Source organism: Pezoporus wallicus, unplaced genomic scaffold, assembly GCF_028554395.1.
Source record: "Pezoporus wallicus isolate ANWC-B61680 ecotype Strahan unplaced genomic scaffold, APGP_CSIRO_Pwel_v1 contig_8218, whole genome shotgun sequence".
NCBI lineage: Eukaryota > Metazoa > Chordata > Aves > Psittaciformes > Psittacidae > Pezoporus > Pezoporus wallicus.
Genome location: NW_026636063.1, coordinates 131,325 through 154,613, shown reverse-complemented (window position 1 = coordinate 154,613; position 23,289 = coordinate 131,325). Strand labels below are relative to the sequence as shown.

Below are 23,289 nucleotides of genomic sequence, written 5' to 3'. Positions count from 1 at the left end.
TTTAGATCCCTGTTTTGAATAGAAGTGTATAATCTCTCGTTTCCGTGTCTGGATGATGACTAAGTACATTGTATAACACAGGGCCCAAAGCAAACTGCTCTGAAAGTCTTCATCTATTGATTCCTACAGGCATCAATAATATATTCCCTCTGCCTCTTCTATTTTAAGCAGTTAAAAGTCAACAAAAAGCCTTTGCCTTCCTTGTCCTGATTTGGCTTAGTTTGTGTAAGCCTTCAGCAGTGAGACTTACTTAAAATGCTTCTGTAAACAAACATATGAGGATGCAGCATCCTTCCTGACCTGCTCACGCACTGCTACAAAGCACACCTCTACCCAGGAAAGCATACATATATATGTATGTACATAGACATTCACATATATGCCTGTATATACCCTTCGCTGCCAGGCAGTTTTCCGTGCTCCTGTAACCCAAGGCTCTTGGTTCAGCGCACCCCCAGCGCCGCCGCTGCCGGTCTCTTTAAGCGATGCCGGCCCCGCCCGCAGCCGAAGCCTTTTCCGCCCGCTCCGCAGATCCGCGCAGGCCGCTCGCTGCCCGGGGACGCACGCGCACGCACACGCAGACGCGCACGCACGGCGTTGTAAGCTGGCTACCCGCTAGCAATGGAGGCGCTGAGAGCGGTGGGGGGGCTCCTGCTGGCGCTGTGCCTGCTGGCCTTCGGCCTGTACTGCTGCTACGTGAAATACATCCACATGAAGTACGACCACATCCCCAGCGGCCCGCGGGAGAGGTAAGGAGTGGGCAGGCGCGTGCGGCGCGGGTGGAATTTTCAGGCGTCTGCAGGGCGAGTCCCTCCGCTGGCCTTAGCCCGATGCCCGTCCCCCCCCGTGACCGCGCACAGCGGCAGACATGGCACCTTGGCCGCTCTCTCTGCCGGAGCCATGAGACGGTGGCAGCGCAGAAATAAACGCTCCAGCCTGTGACCTGCGGGGTGACCGGACCGGACGTCGCTGACGTAGGCAAGGGCAACGGCGAGGAGGTCACGCCCGTGGCCCCTCCCTGGGAAAGGCTGGCACAGTAAGGCGTTGCCGGGGACTTCTGCAGCGCTGCCTTGTTGGCTTGGGCTGGCGTGGTGGGATGTGCTGATCCACATCTCCTTGCTTGCAGCGGCATGAAGTGAGCGGCACAGTTGGCTATCTCAGCTGTGCGCTTGCTGGGGAGGCGAGAGGGGCCTGACAGGCAGCACCGGCCATGCAGGAGGGGCCCTCCGCTATCCCAGCACAGCTTGCCATCCTGCACCGTTCCAGCAGGCGTGTTGATGCTAACTCCACCAGACACCTTCCTTGTGGGCTTCCCATTCAACATGACGTATGGGTGCACGTGCTCTCCATCACATGTCGCAGGAAAAGACACCACACCAGCACTTGTTTACACAGCCTACAGTTTAAACCACCCTACAGGGACACCAGGGTTGGCTGCCTAACACTGAGCTTCAATTTGCTTGTGTAATTAGGTCAAATAGTAAGATAAAGAGATGATGGATCTTATCATACCTGAAACTGCTTGTCCTTGGGTTCCTTTCAAGGTGTGAAGTAACACCCTAAAGTAATAGCAGCTTGAAGAACCCTGTGACTGCTTTTCTGTCTCTTAAGGGTTTGAGGCTTGACCATCATAGAATGGTTAGGATTGGAAAGGACCTTAAGATCATCAACTTTCAACCCCCCTGCCATGGGCAGGGACACCTCACACTAAACCATCTCACCTGAGGCTTCCTCCAGCCTGGCCTTGAACACTGCCAGGGATGGAGCATTCACAGCCTCCCTGGGCAACCCATTCCAGTGCCTCACCACCCTAACAGGAAAGAATTTCTTCCTTATATCCAACCTAAACTTCCCCTGTTTCAGTTTTAACCCGTTACCCCTTGTCCTATCACTACAGTCCCTAATGAAGAGTCCCTCTCCAGCATCCCTATAGGCCCCCTTCAGATACTGGAAGGCTGCTATGAGGTCTCCATGCAGCCTTTTCCAGGCTGAACAGCCCCAACTTCCTCAACCTGTCTTCATGTGGGAGGTGCTCCAGTCCCCTGATCATCCTCGTGGCCCTCCTCTGGACTTGTTCCAACAGTTCCATGTCCTTTTTATGTTGAGGACACCAGAACTGCACACAATACTCCAGGTGAGGTCTCACAAGAGCAGAGTAGAGGGGCAGGATCACCTCCTTTGACCTGCTGGTCGCGCTCCTTTTGATGCAGCCCAGGATACATTTGGCTTTCTGGGCTGCAAGCGCACACTGAAGCCAGCTCATGTTCATTTTCTCATCGACCAGCACCCCCAAGTCCTTCTCCACAGGGCTGCTCTGAATCTCTTCTCTGCCCAACCTGTAGTTGTGCCTGGGATTGCTCTGACCCAGATGTAGGACCTTGCACTTGTCATGGTTAAACTTCATGAGGTTGGCATCTGCCCACCTTACATGGGCAGGTCAAGGTCCCTCTGGATGGCGTTCCTTCCCTCTGTTACAAGACTAACATTGACAAATGGGTAGGTCCAATGGAAGGCAGCCAGGATGCCCAGGAAGCTGAGTGCTCAGCTTGCTTTGGGTGGAGAAGCAGCTACTGAAGTGGCCATTTTCAGCTACCTAATGGGTGGTTATGGAAGTGTGGAGCCTGACACTCCATGGAGTTCTGAAATGAAGGACAGAAGGCAATAGGCACAACTTTTTGGCCAAAAAGTTGCCTCAAGGGAAATCCAGTTGCATGTAAGGCAAAACACTTTCACCATAAGGGTGAAACCCTGACTCACGTACCGTGTGTACCATAGCTCTGAAGTTGACTGGCCTGGAGCAGGGAACTTGACTGGTTACCTCCAGAGGTTCTTGCCAACCCAAATTACTCTGAAATGGGATTAATCCAAATCCAAACCCTTCTCAACTGGGACTGTATCTGGTAAACTGGAGAAGAGCAGCACTAGAAGCAAACACTGGCTTGTGTCTAGATTGCTGACCACTGGCATCAGGGTGTGGTCAGCAGACTTGCTCCCCAACCAGCCAGTCCACAGCCTGTGTCCTTTCGAGGTGTTACTATGTCCCATATGCATGACTTTCCCTTTTTCCTTTATCAAAGGGCCCTTTGATAAAAGCTTAAGAAAGCCTTATTTTTAGGGTGAAGTACAACATAATCTTATCAAAACCTCAGACTTTGCTCAGAGTCTTACAGCTGCATGATAACAAGATTGTATTAATGCCCTTAATTTCCAGGGCTGATTTATTTTATTGACACTAATACAGCACATCTCTAAAGGAGACCTGTGCAGAACAGGCTGGAAAAGTGAGTTTTGGTGGCATTTTGTACTTTTTACCCCATGAATGGCTCACCTGTGAAGACAGGAGGTCATCTCTTCAAAGGTTTGCTTCATATTGAAGATTTAATAGCAAGAAATGGAAAAAGGGTTCTTGCAAATACACGTTTTCAGTTGATAGTGTCACATAGTTACGTATCCCAAACCAAGCCCTTTTTTTTTTTTTTTTGATGGCATGCAGTAAGTAATTGGGACTTCTCATTAGCAGATTAACACTTTAGGCCTGTTGTAACACCTGACTTAATTGGGTAATGATGCTGCAGCAGATGAAAAATATCTGAGGATTCATGTGTTTCACAAGAGGAGCCGTGAGTGGGACCTTGCCTCATGTGCTGCAGATAAAGTGGGTTTTGGAGCTTTAGCTAATGAAGAACTCATCTGTTATATTTAGGGCTTTCCCGTCTTTTTGGAGTCCAGTTACATTGGAGGAGTTAAACAAGTGGAGGATTAAAAGTTTCTGTAGATGTTGGAGAACTTAGTTGAGCGTTTGCTATTTTTAACCTGTATTTTATTTTAAAATAAGAGCCTGTTTTTCCCCTATTGCTTGTTTATACTGAAAAGGGTGGTAGCATTGCTGCCTGTCTCAAACAAAAAACGAATCTCGAGTGTAGAGAATCTCACATAAGAGAGGAGTTTGGCCAGATTTTCCTTCAGAAGTATGCAAAGCTGGTGGGGACTCTCCACTCGCAGCTGAAAGAAGGAATTGATCTCTAACTTTTAATGCAGCTGTTGAATTTGAAGAGTTAACCTTTTTTATTCAGTTTTGCAACTCAATATTGATCAGTGATCATCCTTTAATGCAGCAGCAATAACTATCTTGTCCCGCATCTCTGCACTCGTCTTCCTGGCTTCACGAGTGCAGCAGCCTGAGCCCGGTTCCCTGCTTACTCACATGAGGGCTGGGTATTGGCACAGCTAGGTGTTACTTTCCTTTTTCCTTACAAGGAGGAAACCATGAGCAACACTTACATTGCATCACTGAGCACAAAGGTTACAATCCACCCAAAACCTTGTGTTTGCATTCTTGTGACACTAAACCTTACTTTTTGCAGCTTTTTATTTGGACATCTGCCGATCTTATGGAGAATGCTGAGGAAAGAGGAGTTGGTGCATGATTTCTTCCTGCAGTGGTAAGTTGAGACACATCAGTAATGTCAAATGGAGTAGTTCTGTAGCACAAATTGGAAAATCAAGGTGCAGACACCCTGAATTAAATATTTAGCATCATTCAGAAGGTTGGTAGAAGAGCTACAGAGAGAGTATTCATCTTTCTTTCTATGGCTTTATGTGCTGAAGACTGCAGTAGCTCCCAGTACATGCTGCTTGGTCCTTTGAGGTTATTAGGTCTGAACTGTTACGTGTTGGTGGTTTGTACCATAATTCTCTCTCTCCATTTTTTTTTTTTTTCCCCCTCCCCTTCTCTTCTTGTAGGGCAGAGAAATATGGACCTGTTGTACGGCTTAATGCCTTTCACAGAGTCTCAGTAATGGTTCTGAGTCCTGAAGGAGTGAAGGTACTGCAAAATAAAGCTGAATCAACAGTGGGGATCAGCCTGTCCCTCCAGAAAGAGAGAAGTGGTGCCTGATGTTCAGGGCAGCACAGTGCAGCCAGTCTGTCCCTGCAGAGAGGGCAGCTCTGGCTGGGTTAGTACCAGATGCTCTGCTCACCCAGCTTCCGTGATTTATTTTCCTCATCAGTTGGTTGATTTACTTTGTTACCTTTATTTAAAGAGCCGACAGAGCAAGCATCCACCATTGCTGAAAAGCAGATTCGCTGCAAGAGCTTAATATCTCTGATGAGCAAGGCAGAAGGGACTGAATTTCTTCCTCTAAATCTTTGCAATAACCACAGAGTGAGATTTTGGGTCATTTGGCAAAAAGTACTAGAGGCATGCAACACAAGCTAGTGGCACAGGAACTGGGAATCAGGGCACATCAAATAATTTTCTAGTCTTCAGCCTATTGCTATAGGAGGAAAACAGTGAATATGTGAACAGCTTTTTATGTTTTGTCTGGGAAATGGACCACATGCAGTATTCACTGACCTGAGATTTGATTTTAGGAGTTCTTGATGTCACCACAGTACCCAAAGGATCGGTTCGTATATGGTCGTATCTTCAATATATTTGGTGAGAGGTAAGTGAAACCCATCTAAAGCCATAGTGATCTGAAAATTACAAGATTAGTAGAGTTGCAGGCATGACACTGCTTTTAACTCAGACCATTTACCTTTGTGGAGATTAATGACTAATTCCAGACATACCTAAGAGCGTGTACCTATTAAATTATGTGCTAAGTCATATGTCTTCCCAGGCAGAGAGGAGGTTATGTTGGATTTCTTTGACCTTGATCATACTTTTTTTTCCCTGTGGGTCTTCAGTTAGTCTCAGAACAGTTAGCTCAAGACCATCATCAAACTTCTCACTTAAATTTTAGAGCACTGAATTATTCCTTATTGCATGGGAGTTTCCAGCTCCTATGTCCAATAATAAAAAAGGGGATTTTCTCTTAGGCTAAAGCTTTTAAATGTATAATAACCCAGTCATTACCTTAATTATTTGCATAGCAGTTGTAATGAACCAGCATCTTTTTGGACTCAGCAGTCCACACCTATCAGGCAAAACATATCTGCAGTTCCATCATTGCCCACAGTGGTGCAATGACTGTGTACTTGGAGCAGCACGGTGCCCCCTACAAGTGGGAAAAATACAAGGAAGTAGATGAAGGAACGCCATCCAGAGGGACCTTGACACGCTTGTAAGGTGGGCAGATGCCAACCTCATGAAGTTTAACCATGGCAAGTGCAAGGTCCTACACCTGGGTCGGAGCAATCCCCAGGCACAGCTACAGGTTGGGCAGAGAAGAGATTCAGAGCAGCCCTGTGGAGAAGGACTTGGGGGTGTTGGTCGATGAGAAAATGAACATGATCCGGCTTCAGTGTGCACTTGCAGCCCAGAAAGCCAACTGTATCCTGTGCTGCATCAAAAGGAGCGTGACCAGCAGGTCGAAGGAGGTGATCCTGCCCCTCTACTCTGCTCTTGTGAGACCTCACCTGGAGTATTATGTGCAGTTCTGGTGTCCTCAACATAAAAAGGACATGGAACTGTTGGAACAAGTCCAGAGGAGGGCCACGAGGATGATCAGGGGACTGGAGCACCTCTCGTATGAAGATAGGCTGAGAAAGTTGGGGCTGTTCAGCCTGGAGAAGAGAAGGCTGTGTGGAGACCTCATAGCAGCCTTCCAGTATCTGAAGGGGGCCTGTAGGGATGCTGGGGAGGGACTCTTCATTAGGGACTGTAGTGATAGGACAAGGGGTAACGGGTTAAAACTGAAACAGGGGAAGTTTAGGTTGGATATAAGGAAGAAATTCTTTCCTGTTAGGGTGGTGAGGCACTGGAATGGGTTGCCCAGGGAGGTTGTGAATGCTCCATCCCTGGCAGTGTTCAAGGCCAGGTTGGAGGAAGCCTCGGGTGAGATGGTTTAGTGTGAGGTGTCCCTGCCCATGGCAGGGGGGTTGAAAGTTGATGATCTTAAGGTCCTTTCCAATCCTAGCCATTCTATGATTCTATGTGTAAGACTTATCCTTGTGGCTTCATGGGGCTTGGCTGGCTCCCTTGGTGACAACTGTTCCTGTCCTTGTTTTCCTAAATGATAGGTTCCTAGGGAATGGCTTGGTAACAGTTTGCAACCATGAGCATTGGCACAAGCAGCGGAAGATAATGGATCCAGCTTTCAGCCGAACGTAAGGCAAATATTTCTGGGATATTCTAGCTGTAATTTCTGCTGTATTTTATGATTCTCTCCATCATTGATCCATTATTTGATATTTAGAAAGAAGTAAAAAAAACCAAACTTTTTATGCTAAAATCACGTTTTACTTAGAGTACAACACACCATTTCCATGACTAGCATGATGTGACCAGCCTTCCCATGGGGGGGCGGCACCCATATAAGCTCAGTGATAGCAGAAAGATCCTAAGCTATTGTATTCAGGGGTGTGGTGATGGCTATTTTATCCTATTGGAGAACAGACCTCAGGGTCTGATCATTCACCTGATTGATAAGCAGGGGATTGTTCTGGTTTGTTTGTTTGTTGCATTGTGTTTAGGGTCTGAAGATAAAGTCCATTTGCTTTAGCATGCACAGGGCCAAAGCTCTTTGCCATGTCAGCTGTTGATTACATGGCAGGGTGGAGCAGGGGTGCTGTAAGAAGAATTTAACTAATTTTAACTGTTTACTTTTTAAAATATCAAGGCAAGTGTATTATTACTACTAATAATAACATCTTTATGCTTTTCTATGGAAAATAATGAAGGTAATTTGCCTGAGCAAAGATGTCCTCTCCAGAGCCCCCATCACTCATTCTTATTGATTGTTCAGCTACCTGGTGGGTCTGATGGAAACTTTTAATGAAAAAGCAGAGGAGCTGATGGAGAAGCTAGAGGAAAAGGCAGATGGAAATAAAGAGTTTAGCATGCTGACGATGATGAACCGGGTGACTATGGATGTCATTGCAAAGGTACCAGCTGTCCACTTTCTTGTTTCCTCTTGAATTAGCAGGAAGATACAGAAGTAATGGGTACCAGCAGCAGGACAGAGTGAGGAACTGGAGCCAGGGAACAAGACCTTTATTCAGTAGTGCGGGAAGAACTGAAGGACTAATTGTGTCATAGAATCAGCTAGGTTGGAAAAAACCTTTAAGATCATCAAGTCCAACTGTTACCCCAGGACTGCCAACTCCACCACTAAACCATGTCACTAAAAGCCTCATCTAGATGGGTTTTGAACACTTCTAGGGAAGGTGATTCCACCACTTCCCTGGGCAGCCTGTTCCAATGCTTGACAATCCTTTAGGTAAAGAATTTTTTTCCTAATACCCAGTCTAAGCTTCCCCATGCACAGCTTGAGGCTGTTTCCTCTTGTCCTATCTGTCACTTCATTTTGGGCTGACCCATAGGAAGGGACAGTTAGGGAAGGGACTGCACATCCTAAGCGTGGCCTGCGGGACAGGGATCATTTGCAAAAGCCCTTACAGCCTCATACCTCACATCCCTCTGTGCCAGAAGGGGCACACTAGTGCTCATTCATGTGTGGATGTTGCATTGTTGCCCTTATATGTCAGCATGAAGTCTGCCTTACACTGGCTTTTCCCTTCTTTATGCAAACAATTTGGATGAATGGAGAGTAATAGTAAATTAATCCTCCAAATAAGGAGGCAGTAAAATGTAGATACTACCCTTCCCTTGCAGCCTCCTGCAAGGCAGGGTCTACTCTGAGGTATCTGTAGGGGGAAAGGCAGTGGAGTGAGGCAGTCTTTCTCTTTCACCTCAGCCACAGGAAGCCAGGAGGATGCAGTGAGTTGCCTTTTTCTCTCCCACTCCTCAGGTAGCCTTTGGCTTGGAATTAAATGCACTGAGTGATGACCAGACGCCTTTCCCGCATGCTGTGACTATGGTTTTGGAGGGAATGACCAAGATGCGTATCCCCTTCTTGCGGGTCTGTACACTCCGCACTTCAGTCCTCCCCCTTTGTGTCCATGTGGACCCTCTGCTCCTGCATGAGTTAGTGGGTTGGAGCTGTGCAAGGCCCATATCCAATGGGGAAAGTCATCAGTATCTCTTCCCCTCCAATGTGCCTTAAGATAAAATTCAGTAATGTTTTATAACACTTGCAAAACTTATATTTAATGCTTCCTTTCTGCCTTTTCTCCACCCTGCATGTGTCATCATCTCATATGGCTTTACACTTTCACACCCATCACTACAAAAATTGTGGGTTTTGCCATTTGCCCAAGAAGGATGGCAGCCATCACTCAAGGTGGAAGAAGTCTGAACAGTCTTAAAATAAGAAATTCATATTTTTGACCTAATTTCATATACTAGGAAATTACACATGTAATATGAAATATTTAAGTTGAAAATCATTCCATTTTCTCACAAAAACTGTAGTTCAGGCTTTTAGAGCTCCTGTTTTCCTTTTTGGGTCCAGAGGTAAGATTCTGTATTGCATGCTGCAGTTTTTTCCATGGAGAGGTGAGGGATTTTGCTTACTGTGTCCAAAACATCAGCTCTGACAAAGCAGAACATCAGCATGCAGTGATGGAAGTATTTCTCATGTCAGCCCAAACCTTCTACCTTGGGGATATTCACTTTGTTCTGTGGAGAGCAGATTTGTGACAAATGCAGCTTAGCAGAAAACAAGGTACTTGCTTGAAAAATAAGACTGACAATATATTTTACCAACAAAAGGACTAAAATGACTGAAGAAATTCTGTATTCAGTACATGCCAGGGAAACAGAAGCTGGTAAAGGAGGTCCAGGAAAGTGTGAGGCTGCTGCGGCGTGTGGGGAAGGAGTGCCTTGACCAGAGGAGAGAGGCCATCCAGAGTGGGAAGGAAGACACACTGGATATTCTTACACAGATACTGAAAGGAGATGGTAGGGAACACATCGCTGTTTGAGTGAATTTCTGTGTTATGACTTGTCATGAGATTCGGGGGGGATTGTTTCAGCGGTCTGAACTTTGTGAACGTTGGCCCTTCTTTAATGTATTTTTCACACTGAAGATGGTGAGAGCTGTTTTGAAACTTCTCTGTTTGTGTTGGATCAAATATTGATTGCAGCTCAGCGCCGACTTGAATGTTCAGCATCCCCTCCCAATACCACCTCAGACAAAATGTGCAAAATGGGGCAGAGTAGTCTGGCTGTTCCAGATGGTGCATGTTGGTAATTTCTAATCTTGTTTGCTTTTCTCTCCTGACAGCTCTGGAGGAAACTAGAGATGATGAAAATATTCTGGATAACTTTATCACTTTCTTTGTTGCAGGTTGGTATCTAACACTTGGATATGTCGCATGGGAATCTGTACTCATTTTGGGGCTGTCTTACGGGGCCATGATTAACATACTTGCTCACTCTATGTGATGCTGCTTTAACAAGGAGTCACTTCATTGGAAGACAGCAGTATTACACTGGCATAGGACCAGCTGGGCGAGGTCTGAAGAGAACTCAGTTTCTCATAGGCAAATGCAGTGTTATCCTCCTTCAGTCCTATCAACACAGCAAATAATGTCAGGCCAGTGGTTTCCAGCCTGCAGTGCAGAGGGCACCACTGCTTCCTGGGGTGCAGTGCTATTCCTTATGGGGTTCTGCTCTTCTTCCCTGATACTGCTAAATCTGTAACATGTTCCATGTGTCTTCATGTCACCCCACCCACATGATTAAACACAGTTCTTGGCTTATTAGTCAACACTTGGTAGGAGAGGGCACTGTCAGGCTTGTCAGAAAAAGCAGGGGCTGAAGTGAACACATGAGGTAAACAACTTAGAAAGATCAGTCTTGCAAATCAGTAGGATTTAGGTTCCTAAGAAGGTGAGATCCATACACTGTTCTTCTACAAGAAAAACATTATTGCAACAAAGACATCTTTGTAGAAGTCTGTTTTAAAATAGTACATATGCCCATCCATTAAAAAATTGAAGCTATCCTCATAAAGCAGACATTTCAAGGAAAGATGGTTAGAACTCAGTTTTCCCTCAGAACCAGTAAATCCTTGCATCACGGCAGAGCAGTGTGTCCCATGATGTGGCAAGGCAAATACTGAACCTTACTGGCCTGTATGTTAGGGAGCTCATGACCAGTAGGTGCCATGTGCTAGCACTGAGTTGAGCAAGATGGTTCGTATCTTTACCAGCTGCAACTTGTTCTTGTCATTCCTGGAAGCTCCTTATGTAAGATTTATCACCTTTTTAGTATTTCTTTTGATTTCTAGCATACTTGAAATAAAACATCTGGGGCCTGACATTTAAAGATTCCTGTTCACAAATCACACTAACAGACCATCTTTCTGTCATTATATTATTTCATACTAACAATAAAACCTATTTTTGGTGTCATTAGGTCATGAAACCACTGCAAATCAGTTGTCATTTACCGTAATGGCACTGGCTCAGCATCCTGAAATACTGGAAAGGTACATGTGCTCCAGCTTGCTGTTAATTTCGAGGTGAACTTATTGATAAGGATTACTAAAAAGCTAGGATAAATTCCCAGTAAATTCTAGCCTCCCTTCCAAAATAAACTGTCTCATTGTCTCAGTATATTTAAAATATAAAAAAAGGCTTAAGGGGAGTTATTTCAATTCCATCTAGCTTGTGAGCTTTTTTTATTTCAAAGCCTTTATACATACTGGTCCTGAATCATACCTGATTTGCCTGTGCTGTACACCCACTCCTGGTATCAGCCCATTGCTGATAAGAGGCACAAGTTCAGGCAGGCTGGCTGGGAATCAGTAGGCATTTAGCCTGAGGATGGAAGTCAAAGTCCAACTCAGTGTTTGGGAAATTACAAATGTAATTGTCAGCTTGCCTAGCAAGAGGTGTGCATCTGCAGCTAACCATTTTTAATTGAACTGCAGGCTTCAGGCCGAAGTGGATGATGTTCTTGGTGCTAAGAGAGACCTTGACTATGAGGATCTTGGCAAACTCACCTACTTATCTCAGGTACTGCAGGAGTGAGGTAAAATACCAGTTGTAGCTGTTTGTTAGCACCTCTGCCATGTTGTGGAGAAGCCCCACGCTTTTAACATTTTAGGGACAATGTCAAATTTGATCCTGATGGTGTTTGTCCCCAGAGACTCAGCAAGCAGGTACCATGAGCCATTTGCAGCAGCCCAGGTTTGTTGGGAAGGATGCTCCTCAAATTGTTTTCCAAAATCCCACACAATTCCTTCACTGCTTTCCTTAATTATTAGCAAGCTGGGAGCTAGAGTGGAGCTGCTTAATCCCTACCTGTTTACACTGAAACCACAGGCATATGTAAAGAAGGGTTTGCAGCTCTGAGCCCAACCTGTGTCTGAATCCCACGCACTTCCCAAACTCACAGCTCTATTTTTGTTTGATTATTGTTAAAGCATTTCCAGCTACGATCTCACCATGCACCGTAAACTCAACGGGATTTGAGGACATCCGAAAATAGAGGGTAGTTTTTGTAATTCCATTTTTTTATTACTCAGTCTTGAAACTCTCTTCAGTCACTTGGGGGGTTGGGATTAAATAAAAGAGAGTTTGGTCCTAAGAAAGAGGTCTTGTGTATAGAAATGCTAGTTGGTAATGAAATGCAAAGCCAGGGCTTGGCTACTCGCCAGTGTTTTTATTGCATATCCTTTTTTACAAGAAGGGGGATACCAATAGCCCTCAGGAGAGGCTGAATTGCAGCCATGGCAGCTATTCTTCTGCTTAGATTTCCATGTGATTTTAGTATTGTGTTATGGTTGCTTTTCCCTTAAACTGCCCTGCTGAGGAGATATGATGCTGTTTTACCATTTGATGTATCCTATTCCACAAATCACTGTGCTTTGACAGTAGGTACATTTCAAAGGTGTATTTCTCCTAAGAAAAGCATCTCTGTGTGATTACAGAAATCAACAGGTTTCCTTAGGCTTCTCCAAACACCATCACAATTATACAGCTCCAATTAGGATGAGGTATCTAAGCCTTTCCGTTTTGAGACAGCTCATATGACACCCTCTCAAAGCAGATTATTTAATGAACAAGCTTGGATCTATACAACCAACATCACAGTCATCCTTGGTCAGAGCCAGTCCATCACTGAAGTATCAGAGACCATGGGACTCCTCTCCTGCCGCTCAGGCAATTCTGAATCCTTTTGTCCATGTTTTTTTTTCATTAATCCACTCATGCATACACACTGTTAATTGCATTTGCAGTGCGATGCTAATGTGTGCTGTTAATTAGGTTTCACTTTGATGAAATAAGCCATTCTTACAGCTCACTGCCACCAAAAGAAATGGTCTCACTCCATTTATTTTAACTCGCTGTTCCCTATTCATTTTCCTTTGCCAAGTTGCTTTGTCATTTTGGTGCTGTGACCTGGCTCAGCTCCCTGAGCAGCAGAAGCAGTACAAAGGTGGGAGCAGTGCTGAGAGTGGGAAGGAGGTGGGAGCAACCAGTCATCCTCATGGCAGCCCGCACTGGGAACAGCTCATCAGGAGCATGAGACGTCACTTTCAGATACTGTCTTTGATTTTGCTTCCCAATACTTTTTCACTTAGTTGTTGACTTGACTTGAGGTGTTAGATCAGTTCAGTTCATGGGATCTCTTGTGGTTGTACTTTTTTTCTCTGTGTTTTACCAGTTGTAAGAAAGAACCAGGCCTGAAAGAACTGACTTAGCCGTATATTTTGCCCACAGGAGTCCAAGGCAGGTATATCAGCATCTATTCCACAAGCCAAAACTCCCATTTAGCCAAAGTAAAAGGTCATAGGGAAGTAATTAGTTTTATTTCTGCTTCCTACACTGTATTAACTAACTGACCTTTTGTGCTTTTCACTGATGCAGGTTTTGAAGGAATCGCTGAGGCTGTACCCACCTGTCCCGGGGACATTGCGCTGGATAGACAAGGAGCATGTCATCGATGGCATCAGGATTCCTGCAAAAACAACTCTCTTTGTGAGTTCCATCCACCATCATCAGCTTTTAGCTGCTGCAGTTGATCCAAATGTGATGGATTTGTGTATCAGGGGGCAAAAGTCCTCCCTGATCATATTTCTACCAGCCTCTCTAAACTATTGTCCAAAACTGGGTTAGAATTTGGATTCCTTTTGTCTGGGGTATGGCAGGAAGTTATGATTTTGTACCCATGACAGTGAAAAGGCATTTTCAGTGTTCTGCTCCTGACTAACATAAATAAACTCTTTCTTCACAGTTCAGCACTTACATAATGGGAAGGATGGAAAAGTATTTCAAGGATCCACTCACTTTCAATCCAGACCGATTTAGCAAGGATGCACCTAAGTGAGTTTGTTTTTACTCCTAGGTTATTAAATATGTAATAAGGAACCATTAAAGGAAGAGATTTCAAGGGGGAGGGAGAGAGGAATAAAACTGTTTTTCCATTCCAGTATGAGTATTGCTAAACCCTTATCCAAATGCAAATAGAGAGTCATAATGCACAGCTTTTGTTCAGAAGTTCTTTAGACCACATGATATTGTCTAAAAAAGAGTAATTCTAATGTTGTTTAATGTTTATATTGAGGTCAAAGCTTTGGGCCAGTACGAGGTTGAATATTTTGCCAATACAGACATTTAATCTGTTGTAGCCCTGGCTCCGGGATGCTTGATATGTCTGCACATTAGAGAGGGGACAAGAGGCTGAGGGACAGAAGATGCTGTTCAGCCACAGGACAGGCAGCCTAATCAGTAATCTGATCAGTAGTCAGGAGTGCAGTAGGAGGGACCAGTTACCTAAACAGATGGTGCTGATCCCTGCATCTAGCTACTTTATGAGTCATGGATTTTGCTTCAGCTTAGTCTGGTCTCCTGAACCAAATGCCCTCCTCACTTACATGGTTCAGACCTGCCCAAAGGAGCAATAACTGAGTGGATTGTTATGTCCTCATGATGGCCTGGAGAGCATTTAGAGTATGCTTGACATTCAGCTTTGAAATAAGGTTTTCACATATCAGAACAGTTCTGGAAGCTAAGCTATGTACATGACAAGGAAGCTTGTTGCAGAGCTGTACTGCTGCTCTGAAGCAAAACCATGAGAATTTGGAGATTTTCTTAAGTGAGCTAGGTGAGTTGGTATTTAGACCATTTCCTTGCTGCAGTGATCAAATATTCACTTGTTGCCTTGTAAGCTGTCAAGGTGACAGTTTAGAAGTTTGGTTTTTTTTTTCAGGCCATATTATTGCTATTTTCCATTCTCTCTGGGACCCCGGTCCTGCATCGGGCAGGCGTTTGCACAGGTAAGTCCTGGAATGACACTTTATTAGTGAGCATTGGGTCAGCTCAGGGTGTGCTGGCTGCGGCTGGTAGTGATGGTACCAAAGGCCACACTGATGGTGTGCTGCCCCTCTTTCCTGTAGAGGGAAGATCACCACCATGCCCATGACCAGGCATGTCTCTTAAATGCTGTCAGACATACATGTATCAAACTGGTCCCATATCACTCCTGCACTCATTAGACCAAGGTGTCTGCAGGTGAGAGGGCAGCAGGCTGTTCTCCCTCTGAACTCTTCTGGGTAACCCTGCTTGAATCCAGCCCCCTTGATGGGAATTGCAGTCAACATCCCTTTTCCAGCCAGGGTCAGACACACGGGGGGTGTGCAAGGGTTTAAGGGCCATCCCATGAGTGCAGCTGGCAGAGTCAGGGCAGGGAAAACATCAGCCAGCAGAAGGGCACAAGCCAGAATTGGCACTGAGGAGGTGAGGAGGGGGCTGCTTGGATGGGAGGAACAACTTAATGAAGTAACGAGCATGGCAGGGAGCATTTCAGAAGAACAGTAGGAGGCCGGCTCTTTGGGTCTGTGCTGTTGAGTTCATCTGAGCATCAGTGCTCAAGATCTTCAGGTTAAAGTGCTTAGTTTTACACTCTAATTTCCAAAACGGGGTTAACGCATAAACACAAGGACTGATCTTAGTACCTGTCAGTGGTCCTCAAATCCAGGAAGCCCCAGGTGACTCTTCTTCCTGCTCAAACTCAGCCAGCTGCATTAACAGAGTAACATTTAACTTTTAAATCTCTGTATTGACAGAGCAGCATGACATAACACACCGAGTGTAAGAATCTGCAGTCCAAGTTATATTTGCTGTCATTGATAATGAGTTTGCTTTTCTTAACAGATGGAGGCGAAAGTGGTGATGGCAAAACTGCTGCAGAGGTTTGAATTCGAGCTGGTACCAGGGCAGAGTTTTAAACTCTTGGATGCTGGAACCTTGAGGCCACTAGATGGAGTAATGTGTAAATTAAAGCCAAGGAGTGTTGAAAGAAGCTGCCAGGCGTGACTACTCAGGGAGGGAAGCATGGCATGGTAATGTTAGTGTGTCTTCTAATTTTGAAGATCTTCATGCTAATCAAAGATTAGATTTTTCAGGCCCCTTCAGAGGGTTACTAGACTGAAATTTTTCTTAACCTTTCTCATAATTTACTGAAGAAAAACATAGGAGTCACTCTAATGAGCATCTTCAATCTGGAAGCTTACCGGGAACTGCAAAGCCTGTTATTTTCTTGGGGAACTATTTGGTTCTGACCAGATTTGGGAAAGAACGTCCTTTCAGTGGAGTATATCTGGAGCTCCACACAAACCTGCACTCAAATCCCACCTGATAGTTTCCACTAAGCTTCCTTACAACACAACATGGTCTAAGTAAGCCCTTGTTGGGGGAGTTTCCTACTTACACAATGAAATTGGAAGATTTTGTAGAGCACAGGATTTGGGCTGAACTTGGGAAGAAAAGCTTGGAGATACTCTCTTGGTGAAAGCAATCTTCCCATCCCTACTCTAAATGAGAACAATTAATAGGAGCAATCTGAAATGAAAATCAGAAACTGAGGGCACTACTTTCCCTGTTGCTATTGCCTCATTTTTATTCAGTCTCTCCTACCTTTCTTCCAGTATCATTAAGAACATAGATTCTCAGTCCATGCTGCTGAAGGGTGCTCTTCTGCTTCCTCCCCACAGCTTGTTCTCATTCTCATGAGACACTGTTCCTTTTTATGGGGGCCTTACTAGGTATATTTTAACCTGGACCATTTTCCCTGTCTGATTTACCATGAAGCTACATGAGGATTTGAACGAGATGGTTTAGTAGGTGCAGCAGGGTTGGTGGTAAGTGCCTGTAGCCACATGCTGCTTAAAGTGACATTGCTGCTGAAGTGTGTCTATAACTTGAGCCACAGGCAGGAAAAGGTCCTGCACCCCCTTCTGCCAGTGTGCCAAAATTGCCCACTGCATGTTGGCTTGCAGCCTAGTTCTGCTAGGGAAAAAAAAAAGTATCGTGAAATTGCCACTTTCCATAAATATGTGGATGCCTCATATGAGTTTGGGCCTCATCTATCATGAAATACAGGAAATTCAAGGCATTTGGTGCTGCCATTGTTGTTTCTTACCTTTTTGAATTGAAAGGGCAAGAACACAGTCTGTACACTGTCAAGTTTCCACACCAGGAATGTAACATCAAAGAGCTTTCCCTGTTGTACACCGTCTCATTCAGTGCAGAGAGTGGGATAGGAGGCCAAGAAGGGTGATGTGGTTTTGGTAATACAAGCAATGTCATATAATGTACTGATATGATTTACACCCTGCAGTACCAATAGCTATATTGCTAGTGAAGGTTTAGTCCATCTATTAGTAGATGAGCTCTTCAAGCCCTTGTGCTGGACATACTCTTGTATCCTTCTAGACATTAATAAAAATGTCATTGGAAAACCTGAGGACTTTCTTGCTGGATGTGTGTTCCTGGGAGCTGATGTGATCAAGAGCAGGATGCTCAATGCCTTTTGGTCTAGATAGGCTGGTGGTGTAACAAAAGGATGAATTGTGACAATATGTCGGAGGGAAGGATCTCAGTGGTGCGGGGAGCAATGTATGCTGTGAACAGCACACAGACAGCTTGATAGACATGCTGGCATGATTGTGCCATGGAAATGTGAGGCACAATTGTGCCAGCTCTCCGCTCTGCCCTAATGACTTAGTTGAAATGCATGAGTTGCACAAACAGGTATTGCTTTCTGCTACCCCTGCAATGGCTATGGGCACCTCCAAGGAGAGCTTAAAGGGGGTGATAGCATGTTAAAGCCCTGCAGCAAATTTTGTCAGACCTTATCTGCCTGAGACCAGAGCTTTCTGTCTGCTTAGTGCTTACCCTCCTCGGATGCTCTTCCTGTTCTCTCTGCAAGCCCAAATGCCATCCAGCTCTCCAGGGACTGCTGACACGGGCCTTTCTCCTATTCGGACCCCCAAAAGCTCTCGCCATTGTCGCCTGTCAATGCTGATTGCCTTCCAGCAGATGGCAAGCTCTCATTGGCGATGCACCTAACTGGAGCAGCACTCTTCATTGACAGCTCCTCTTTGGCGACAAGCTGTCCTGACTCCTCCAGGACATCCTACCACAGGATGATACCCTGTGGTGTTGTGCAAACACCCCGCAGTGTTCTCATGGCTTCATCCTGCACCCCCAGCCAGGACGTGATCCCTGCTCTGTCAAAAAAAAAAACAAATAGGGTCAGGAAAGCTGTCCCTGGTGCCCTGAATGCCAGCTGGGTGCCGGTACAGGGTTTGCCAAATGCTGTGGAGAAACTTGCGGCCAGAAGTGGCTTTGGAGAAATAGCTGTGTCTGCCATAAGCTGCAAAAGACCTGGGGGCTGCAGCTTTCTCAGACACCACAGGAAAGGACAGTTTTCCTTATTCTGGGGAGGAGAAACGTGTTACTTCACTTCTGGCGCAAACAACCATTACCTGCACCAAGAATTCTGCTAGAGATCATGGTTGGTAAGGCAAAAAAGAAGAGCAAGGGCTGTCTCCCCAGTGCTATTCCCAACTGGCTGTAGGAAAGTATCATACCTGTAGCTGTTTTTTCCTGTACCCTTTTCCTGGCTTTTGGGCAAAACAAAGAAAAACCTGGAAGTGGCTGCTGGGGTGGTTTTACCCTGGGTGCCATGCAGCACAGCTGTGTGTGGGATGCCTGGAGGATGGAGGCAGAAAGGTAAGTAGCTGCCTTCATTAAAGGTGTGGGCACTGGTGGTGACACTTACTCACAAGAGTCTGTCTTTATTAGCAGCGTCTAGGTCTTCATCTTGTTCTGACAGATGGCTGGTGCAGGTTTCTGACGCAGGTTTCTTTGATCCCTTTCCCAGACTTATAAACTCTTTGCCTCCCTCTTCTGGACTTAGGCCCAGGACTTTCATATATGAGTTCAGAGTGAAGACTTCTCTCCAGGATTTCTCCCAGTTGTTTTTTTTTTATGCTAACCCAAGAGCTTCATTTTATCCCATTTAGATCGGTGTTGAGGACAAGACATGAGGAAAAAGCTGCTGCCTAGGCCTCTTGAGAAGGAGGGAACCGGTTAGGGGACATGCACCCAAGGAGCCTCTGTCTTTTAGAAAGCAGCAAACCCCCTTACTGCTGACAAGGGAGAAGGTAATGCTTTTTCATCCCAGCTAGTCTGGAGCACAGGAGACTCTCCGTTTTTGCATCTACACCTCATGTACAGACTAGCCTACATCTCCAGAGAAGACCCCAGCTCTAGATTTGTGCCAGGACAAAAGTGGAAAAAATCTCCACAAGTTTTCATGAGAGGAATCTCATTATAACCCTTGCAGGAAGCCAAGAGAAGCTCAAAGGTATGGGATTCAATCATGCTCATGGAAACTGTAGCTCAGCCCAATATATTCTGAATGGTGGACAGCCTTTTGCTCCATCTATACCCTCTGGAGGACTGAGTGTACATAAGAAAGCATAAAATACTGTCTTTCTTTGCTGGAGCCAAGTATGCAGAGCAAGAACCAGGATATTTCAGGATCATCTATCCAGCCATGGTCAACTTCTAGTTCCTTTCTTCACTGCACCAGCTTTAGAGCACTGTGCTAGGTGCATGTGGCACATTTAGTCACTGTATGTTCAAAAAACCTGGGGCTCCCAGGATGTGGTGTGAGCATGCAGGTTAACCATACATGTATTTGTGCTGAGTGTGGTTATACGATGAGAGCTGTAGAAGGAGACCTTTGCTGCATCCAAGCAACATCTGCTATTGAGACAACACAGTCACAAAGCAGGTCTCCACAACACAGCCCATTTTTCTTCTAGCTCATATGCTAGCAAAGGCAATAATGTCAGACAGAATCTTCTTTCTGCTGTGTTACAAGAGGGATGGCATGTACTGGGTCAGACAGAGCTGTTGTGCCTTCTCTCCGTTTTCCCACAAATTGCAAGATCTTATGTTCTTCTGGACTTAGAGACAAAAGAAGTACTTGCAGACGAGGTGACATTTCCTCACTGAGGCAGTGGGCTCGCTCTTCTTCCCTCCTTCAGTGATACCAGTGACAAGGGAGGCACCAGCAGGGTGGAGGAACTGCCCACAATGGAACACTGCCTCAGTGGGATCATTTTAAGGTTTCTCTATGTTGCTGCCCATGCCAATGCTTTAGTCTGCTCTACAGGACACTTGGTGACATTATTTGTAATTAATCACTGCTGGTCTGCCTCGTGGTAAAGTTTGGAGGCTGCACCCAGGTTACACTGAAACTGAAGGGGGCCCTTTCCTCTGTTTTACTCCCTGTGAGCTCAGCCCCTTGCTGTAGACTTGCAGCCCCCCAGCTGCATGTGCTGCAACTCAGGGAGGCTCAGAAAATGGAAATTAAAATGACATAAAGAGGTCAAAGCTAGTGAGCTCAGAAGTCTTTTTACTGTGCCTTCCCTTCTCATGTGAGGTCTCCATGTGAAATGTTTGGTGGCAAGTCCTGCCCTGCTCACCATGCCCATGCACGGGTCTGTGTGAGGTTGCAAGTGGTTTTTGTCTGTCACTGAACTGGCAGTGATGGGTATTTTATGAAAGAGGAGGTACTGATTCAAATATTCTCCCTTCAAGCCCTGAAGTGTCTCCTGGACTTGTCTTGCTATCTCAACAGGCTTTGTGGTGGACATGGACATGGTCAAAGCTATCTGCCTCCCACTACAGTGAGCAGGTAGACTCCTCTCTGAAGGGAGTTTGCTCTCTCTATGTTCAGCACTTCTTCGTCCCTCCCAGGACCCACAATACACATAAGATCTACTCTGAATCAATATTTTTTTCAGAACAAGCCATCTTCTGATCCTCTTCCTGCCAGCGAAGGCCCCCAGATTTGCTGGGAGTGAGGCAGTGCTCAGAAGCAGAACCTCCTCAAACACTGGTACTGTTTCCTCCTCTCTCTTCAAAACACTTAGGTGACGCCTATATTAACAAAGGAAGTATGTCCTGGACCTTTCCCTGGCACTGAGGTGGACTGAGACAGAATAACTGTGTCTGTCGAGCTCTTTTATCCGTCAAAATAGGGTGGTCATGTGCAACTTGTGTATCAGGAAGCCTGTCTGGCACATCCAAGATCATACCAGAAATTGTCAGGAGAGTGACAGTGGCCAGGGGCTGCTCTAACAATGTAGCTATGGGGAAGATCATGTACCAGTGACCTAGGAATGTATCTGTCACTTTTAACTTTTCCAGTCTGTACTAGTGCGAAGCCTGCCCACCTTTAGAGTCAGTCTGTACTGATAGGCTAACCCTGATAGCAGTTTGTTTAGTTCCAATTCCGAAATTCTGCCTCTCATCCTTCCCTTTCAGCTCTATGCCCTCCCTCTTTCAGCAATGCTGCTTTCCACACATCTCATTCTCTCTGGAAACATCACCACACTGATGTCTCATGGTCCAGTTGTCTTTCTCCTCTTTGGTCCACCTGTAGGATTTGCTTCTGCTCTAAAGTGCCCCCGCACTGAGCTCCAGTTGAGGGTCTTGCACTCTTTAACCCATGCCACTGTCCTCACTGGACTGGTGTGGGAGAAATTGTTCCTCCAGTACAGACCTATTGTAACAATATTAAAGAACTGCTTCCTCCTTTTCAAATGGACTTTATTTGATTAAGCCTCATTCTTGGTTCAGTTCATCAAAAGATCACAGTACTGTAAGCTACAAGCAGGCACTGGAGCATCTCCAGTACCTGAGGCACCAGCAGCATCCAGTAAGAGTTTATGCTGGATCCACCCTGTGGATTCTTGCAGGGGATACTGGTGCCAAGCACTAGGGAAGACTCCAGTTCTGTGGGGTCTTTAAGCTTGTCTGGTAAGGGTTGATCCTTGTCTTGCTTACCCTCACCTTCCATCTCTTCCCTTGTTACCTCCTCTCCCCTCTTTTTTTTGTGCAGTGCCTCCAAGGAACAAAAGGACATTCGGATGACCACGTACTCTTCTGCTACATCCTTGCTGCAGTATTTTGCCATGTTTCCCATTTAAGGCATCAGCTCTAAAGGTGAGGCCACCTCTTGAGCCATTGTCTGCAAGAAGCCTTGCACAGCAGAGCCATGATATTGGTAGGGATCCTCAAGTGCTACTATAAAGGAAATAAATAATCAACCATTATTATTTGTATGTATCTGTGAGTCTTCTTTAATAGATCTTGATATTATTACAGTGCTGAGGACAGGCTAAATTAGATAATACTATGCTCAGCTGGCATCTATTCCCTTGGAAACACAGGTAAAAATGCATTTAATAGCTCTTTGGTGACAATATTATGACACAGATGTATACTTGATTTGAAAATAAGGATGGTAATTAAAGAACTATTAAGGTTAAAAAACAACAAAGGAAATTCAGCTCCTGAAAGAGCCATGCTGGGATCATGCCTCTAACCTGTATGTGTGTGGATAAATACAGGCAGTGAGATTTCCTCGTTTATTTTATGCACTGGCAGACTGTGGGTTCTGGAACAGACTGTGGCCAACTGTGTTTCTGGAAATGTCCTGGTGAATCCTTAGTTCATTTTCCCTGCTGCCTTACAGAGCAACTGTGCCCTGCTCCAGTGCTCCTGGTCATACCCTGTCCCACAGGATGCTCCAGGGAAGCTGAACCAACAGGAAGTGGAGAGGGAACTTTCTGCAGGCTTTTGGGAAGGAAACTATTTATAAGTGATCACTCGTATTCATTGTTTCTATTTAAATGGTCTTGGGGAGTCACCGGTCATGATAACTGTCTTGCTGTAGTCTCTGAAAATCTCTGTCCTATGGGCCATGATATTAAAGTCGAGTTTCTTAGGGAGATTTCACAGAGGCTCCTTTGCAGGGGTGGCTTGAGAAAGCAACCTGAGCAGTGTGCTCTGTGTTGTGAGTCAGGAGAGAGACAACAGCACTGCTGTACCTTGAGTGAGCCAAGGAGGAGCAGACGTGTCCCAGGGCAATGCCGATACTGCAGGACTGAGTGGTCCCGCTGCCTGATCATGGCTAGAACAACCCCTGTGTAATCTCACCCACCGCAACCGCTGGTCTCCTCGTGCTGGCAGGAGTGCTCATGAGGAGGCTACGTCACCAGTCTAAATGTCACCCTGCTCCCTCTGGGGAGGGTCCCTTAGGCCAGTTGTGCCATAAGAGATTACAGCAGATACTGAAGCAAAGCAGGCAGAGAGGCAGACCGTTGTTTAATTTCTAACCCAGTA

At 45.6% G+C, this 23,289-nt stretch overlaps 1 protein-coding gene across 5 annotated transcripts; it reads left to right on the top strand.

Annotated features, from left to right (window-relative positions):
• Window positions 1-593: 593 nt before the first annotated feature.
• LOC130593649 (cholesterol 24-hydroxylase) lies at window positions 594-22,809 on the top strand. 5 transcript variants are annotated; one of them, XM_057398965.1, is made up of 15 exons: window positions 594-749; window positions 4,365-4,442; window positions 4,744-4,825; window positions 5,374-5,447; window positions 6,967-7,053; window positions 7,692-7,830; window positions 8,697-8,807; window positions 9,592-9,748; window positions 10,074-10,136; window positions 11,210-11,282; window positions 11,727-11,811; window positions 13,669-13,779; window positions 14,036-14,124; window positions 15,011-15,077; window positions 22,640-22,809. In XM_057398965.1, exons 1-15 carry the CDS (start codon window positions 622-624, stop codon window positions 22,763-22,765), a joined length of 1,470 nt encoding a protein of 489 aa, XP_057254948.1. In that variant the 5' UTR covers window positions 594-621; the 3' UTR covers window positions 22,766-22,809. The 5 variants fall into 5 exon arrangements, with proteins under 5 accessions (XP_057254948.1, XP_057254951.1, XP_057254947.1 ...); XM_057398968.1 differs by having other exon boundaries at window positions 22,381-22,809; XM_057398964.1 differs by lacking the exon at window positions 22,640-22,809 and adding an exon at window positions 15,955-17,545.
• The last annotated feature ends 480 nt before the right edge of the window (window positions 22,810-23,289 follow it).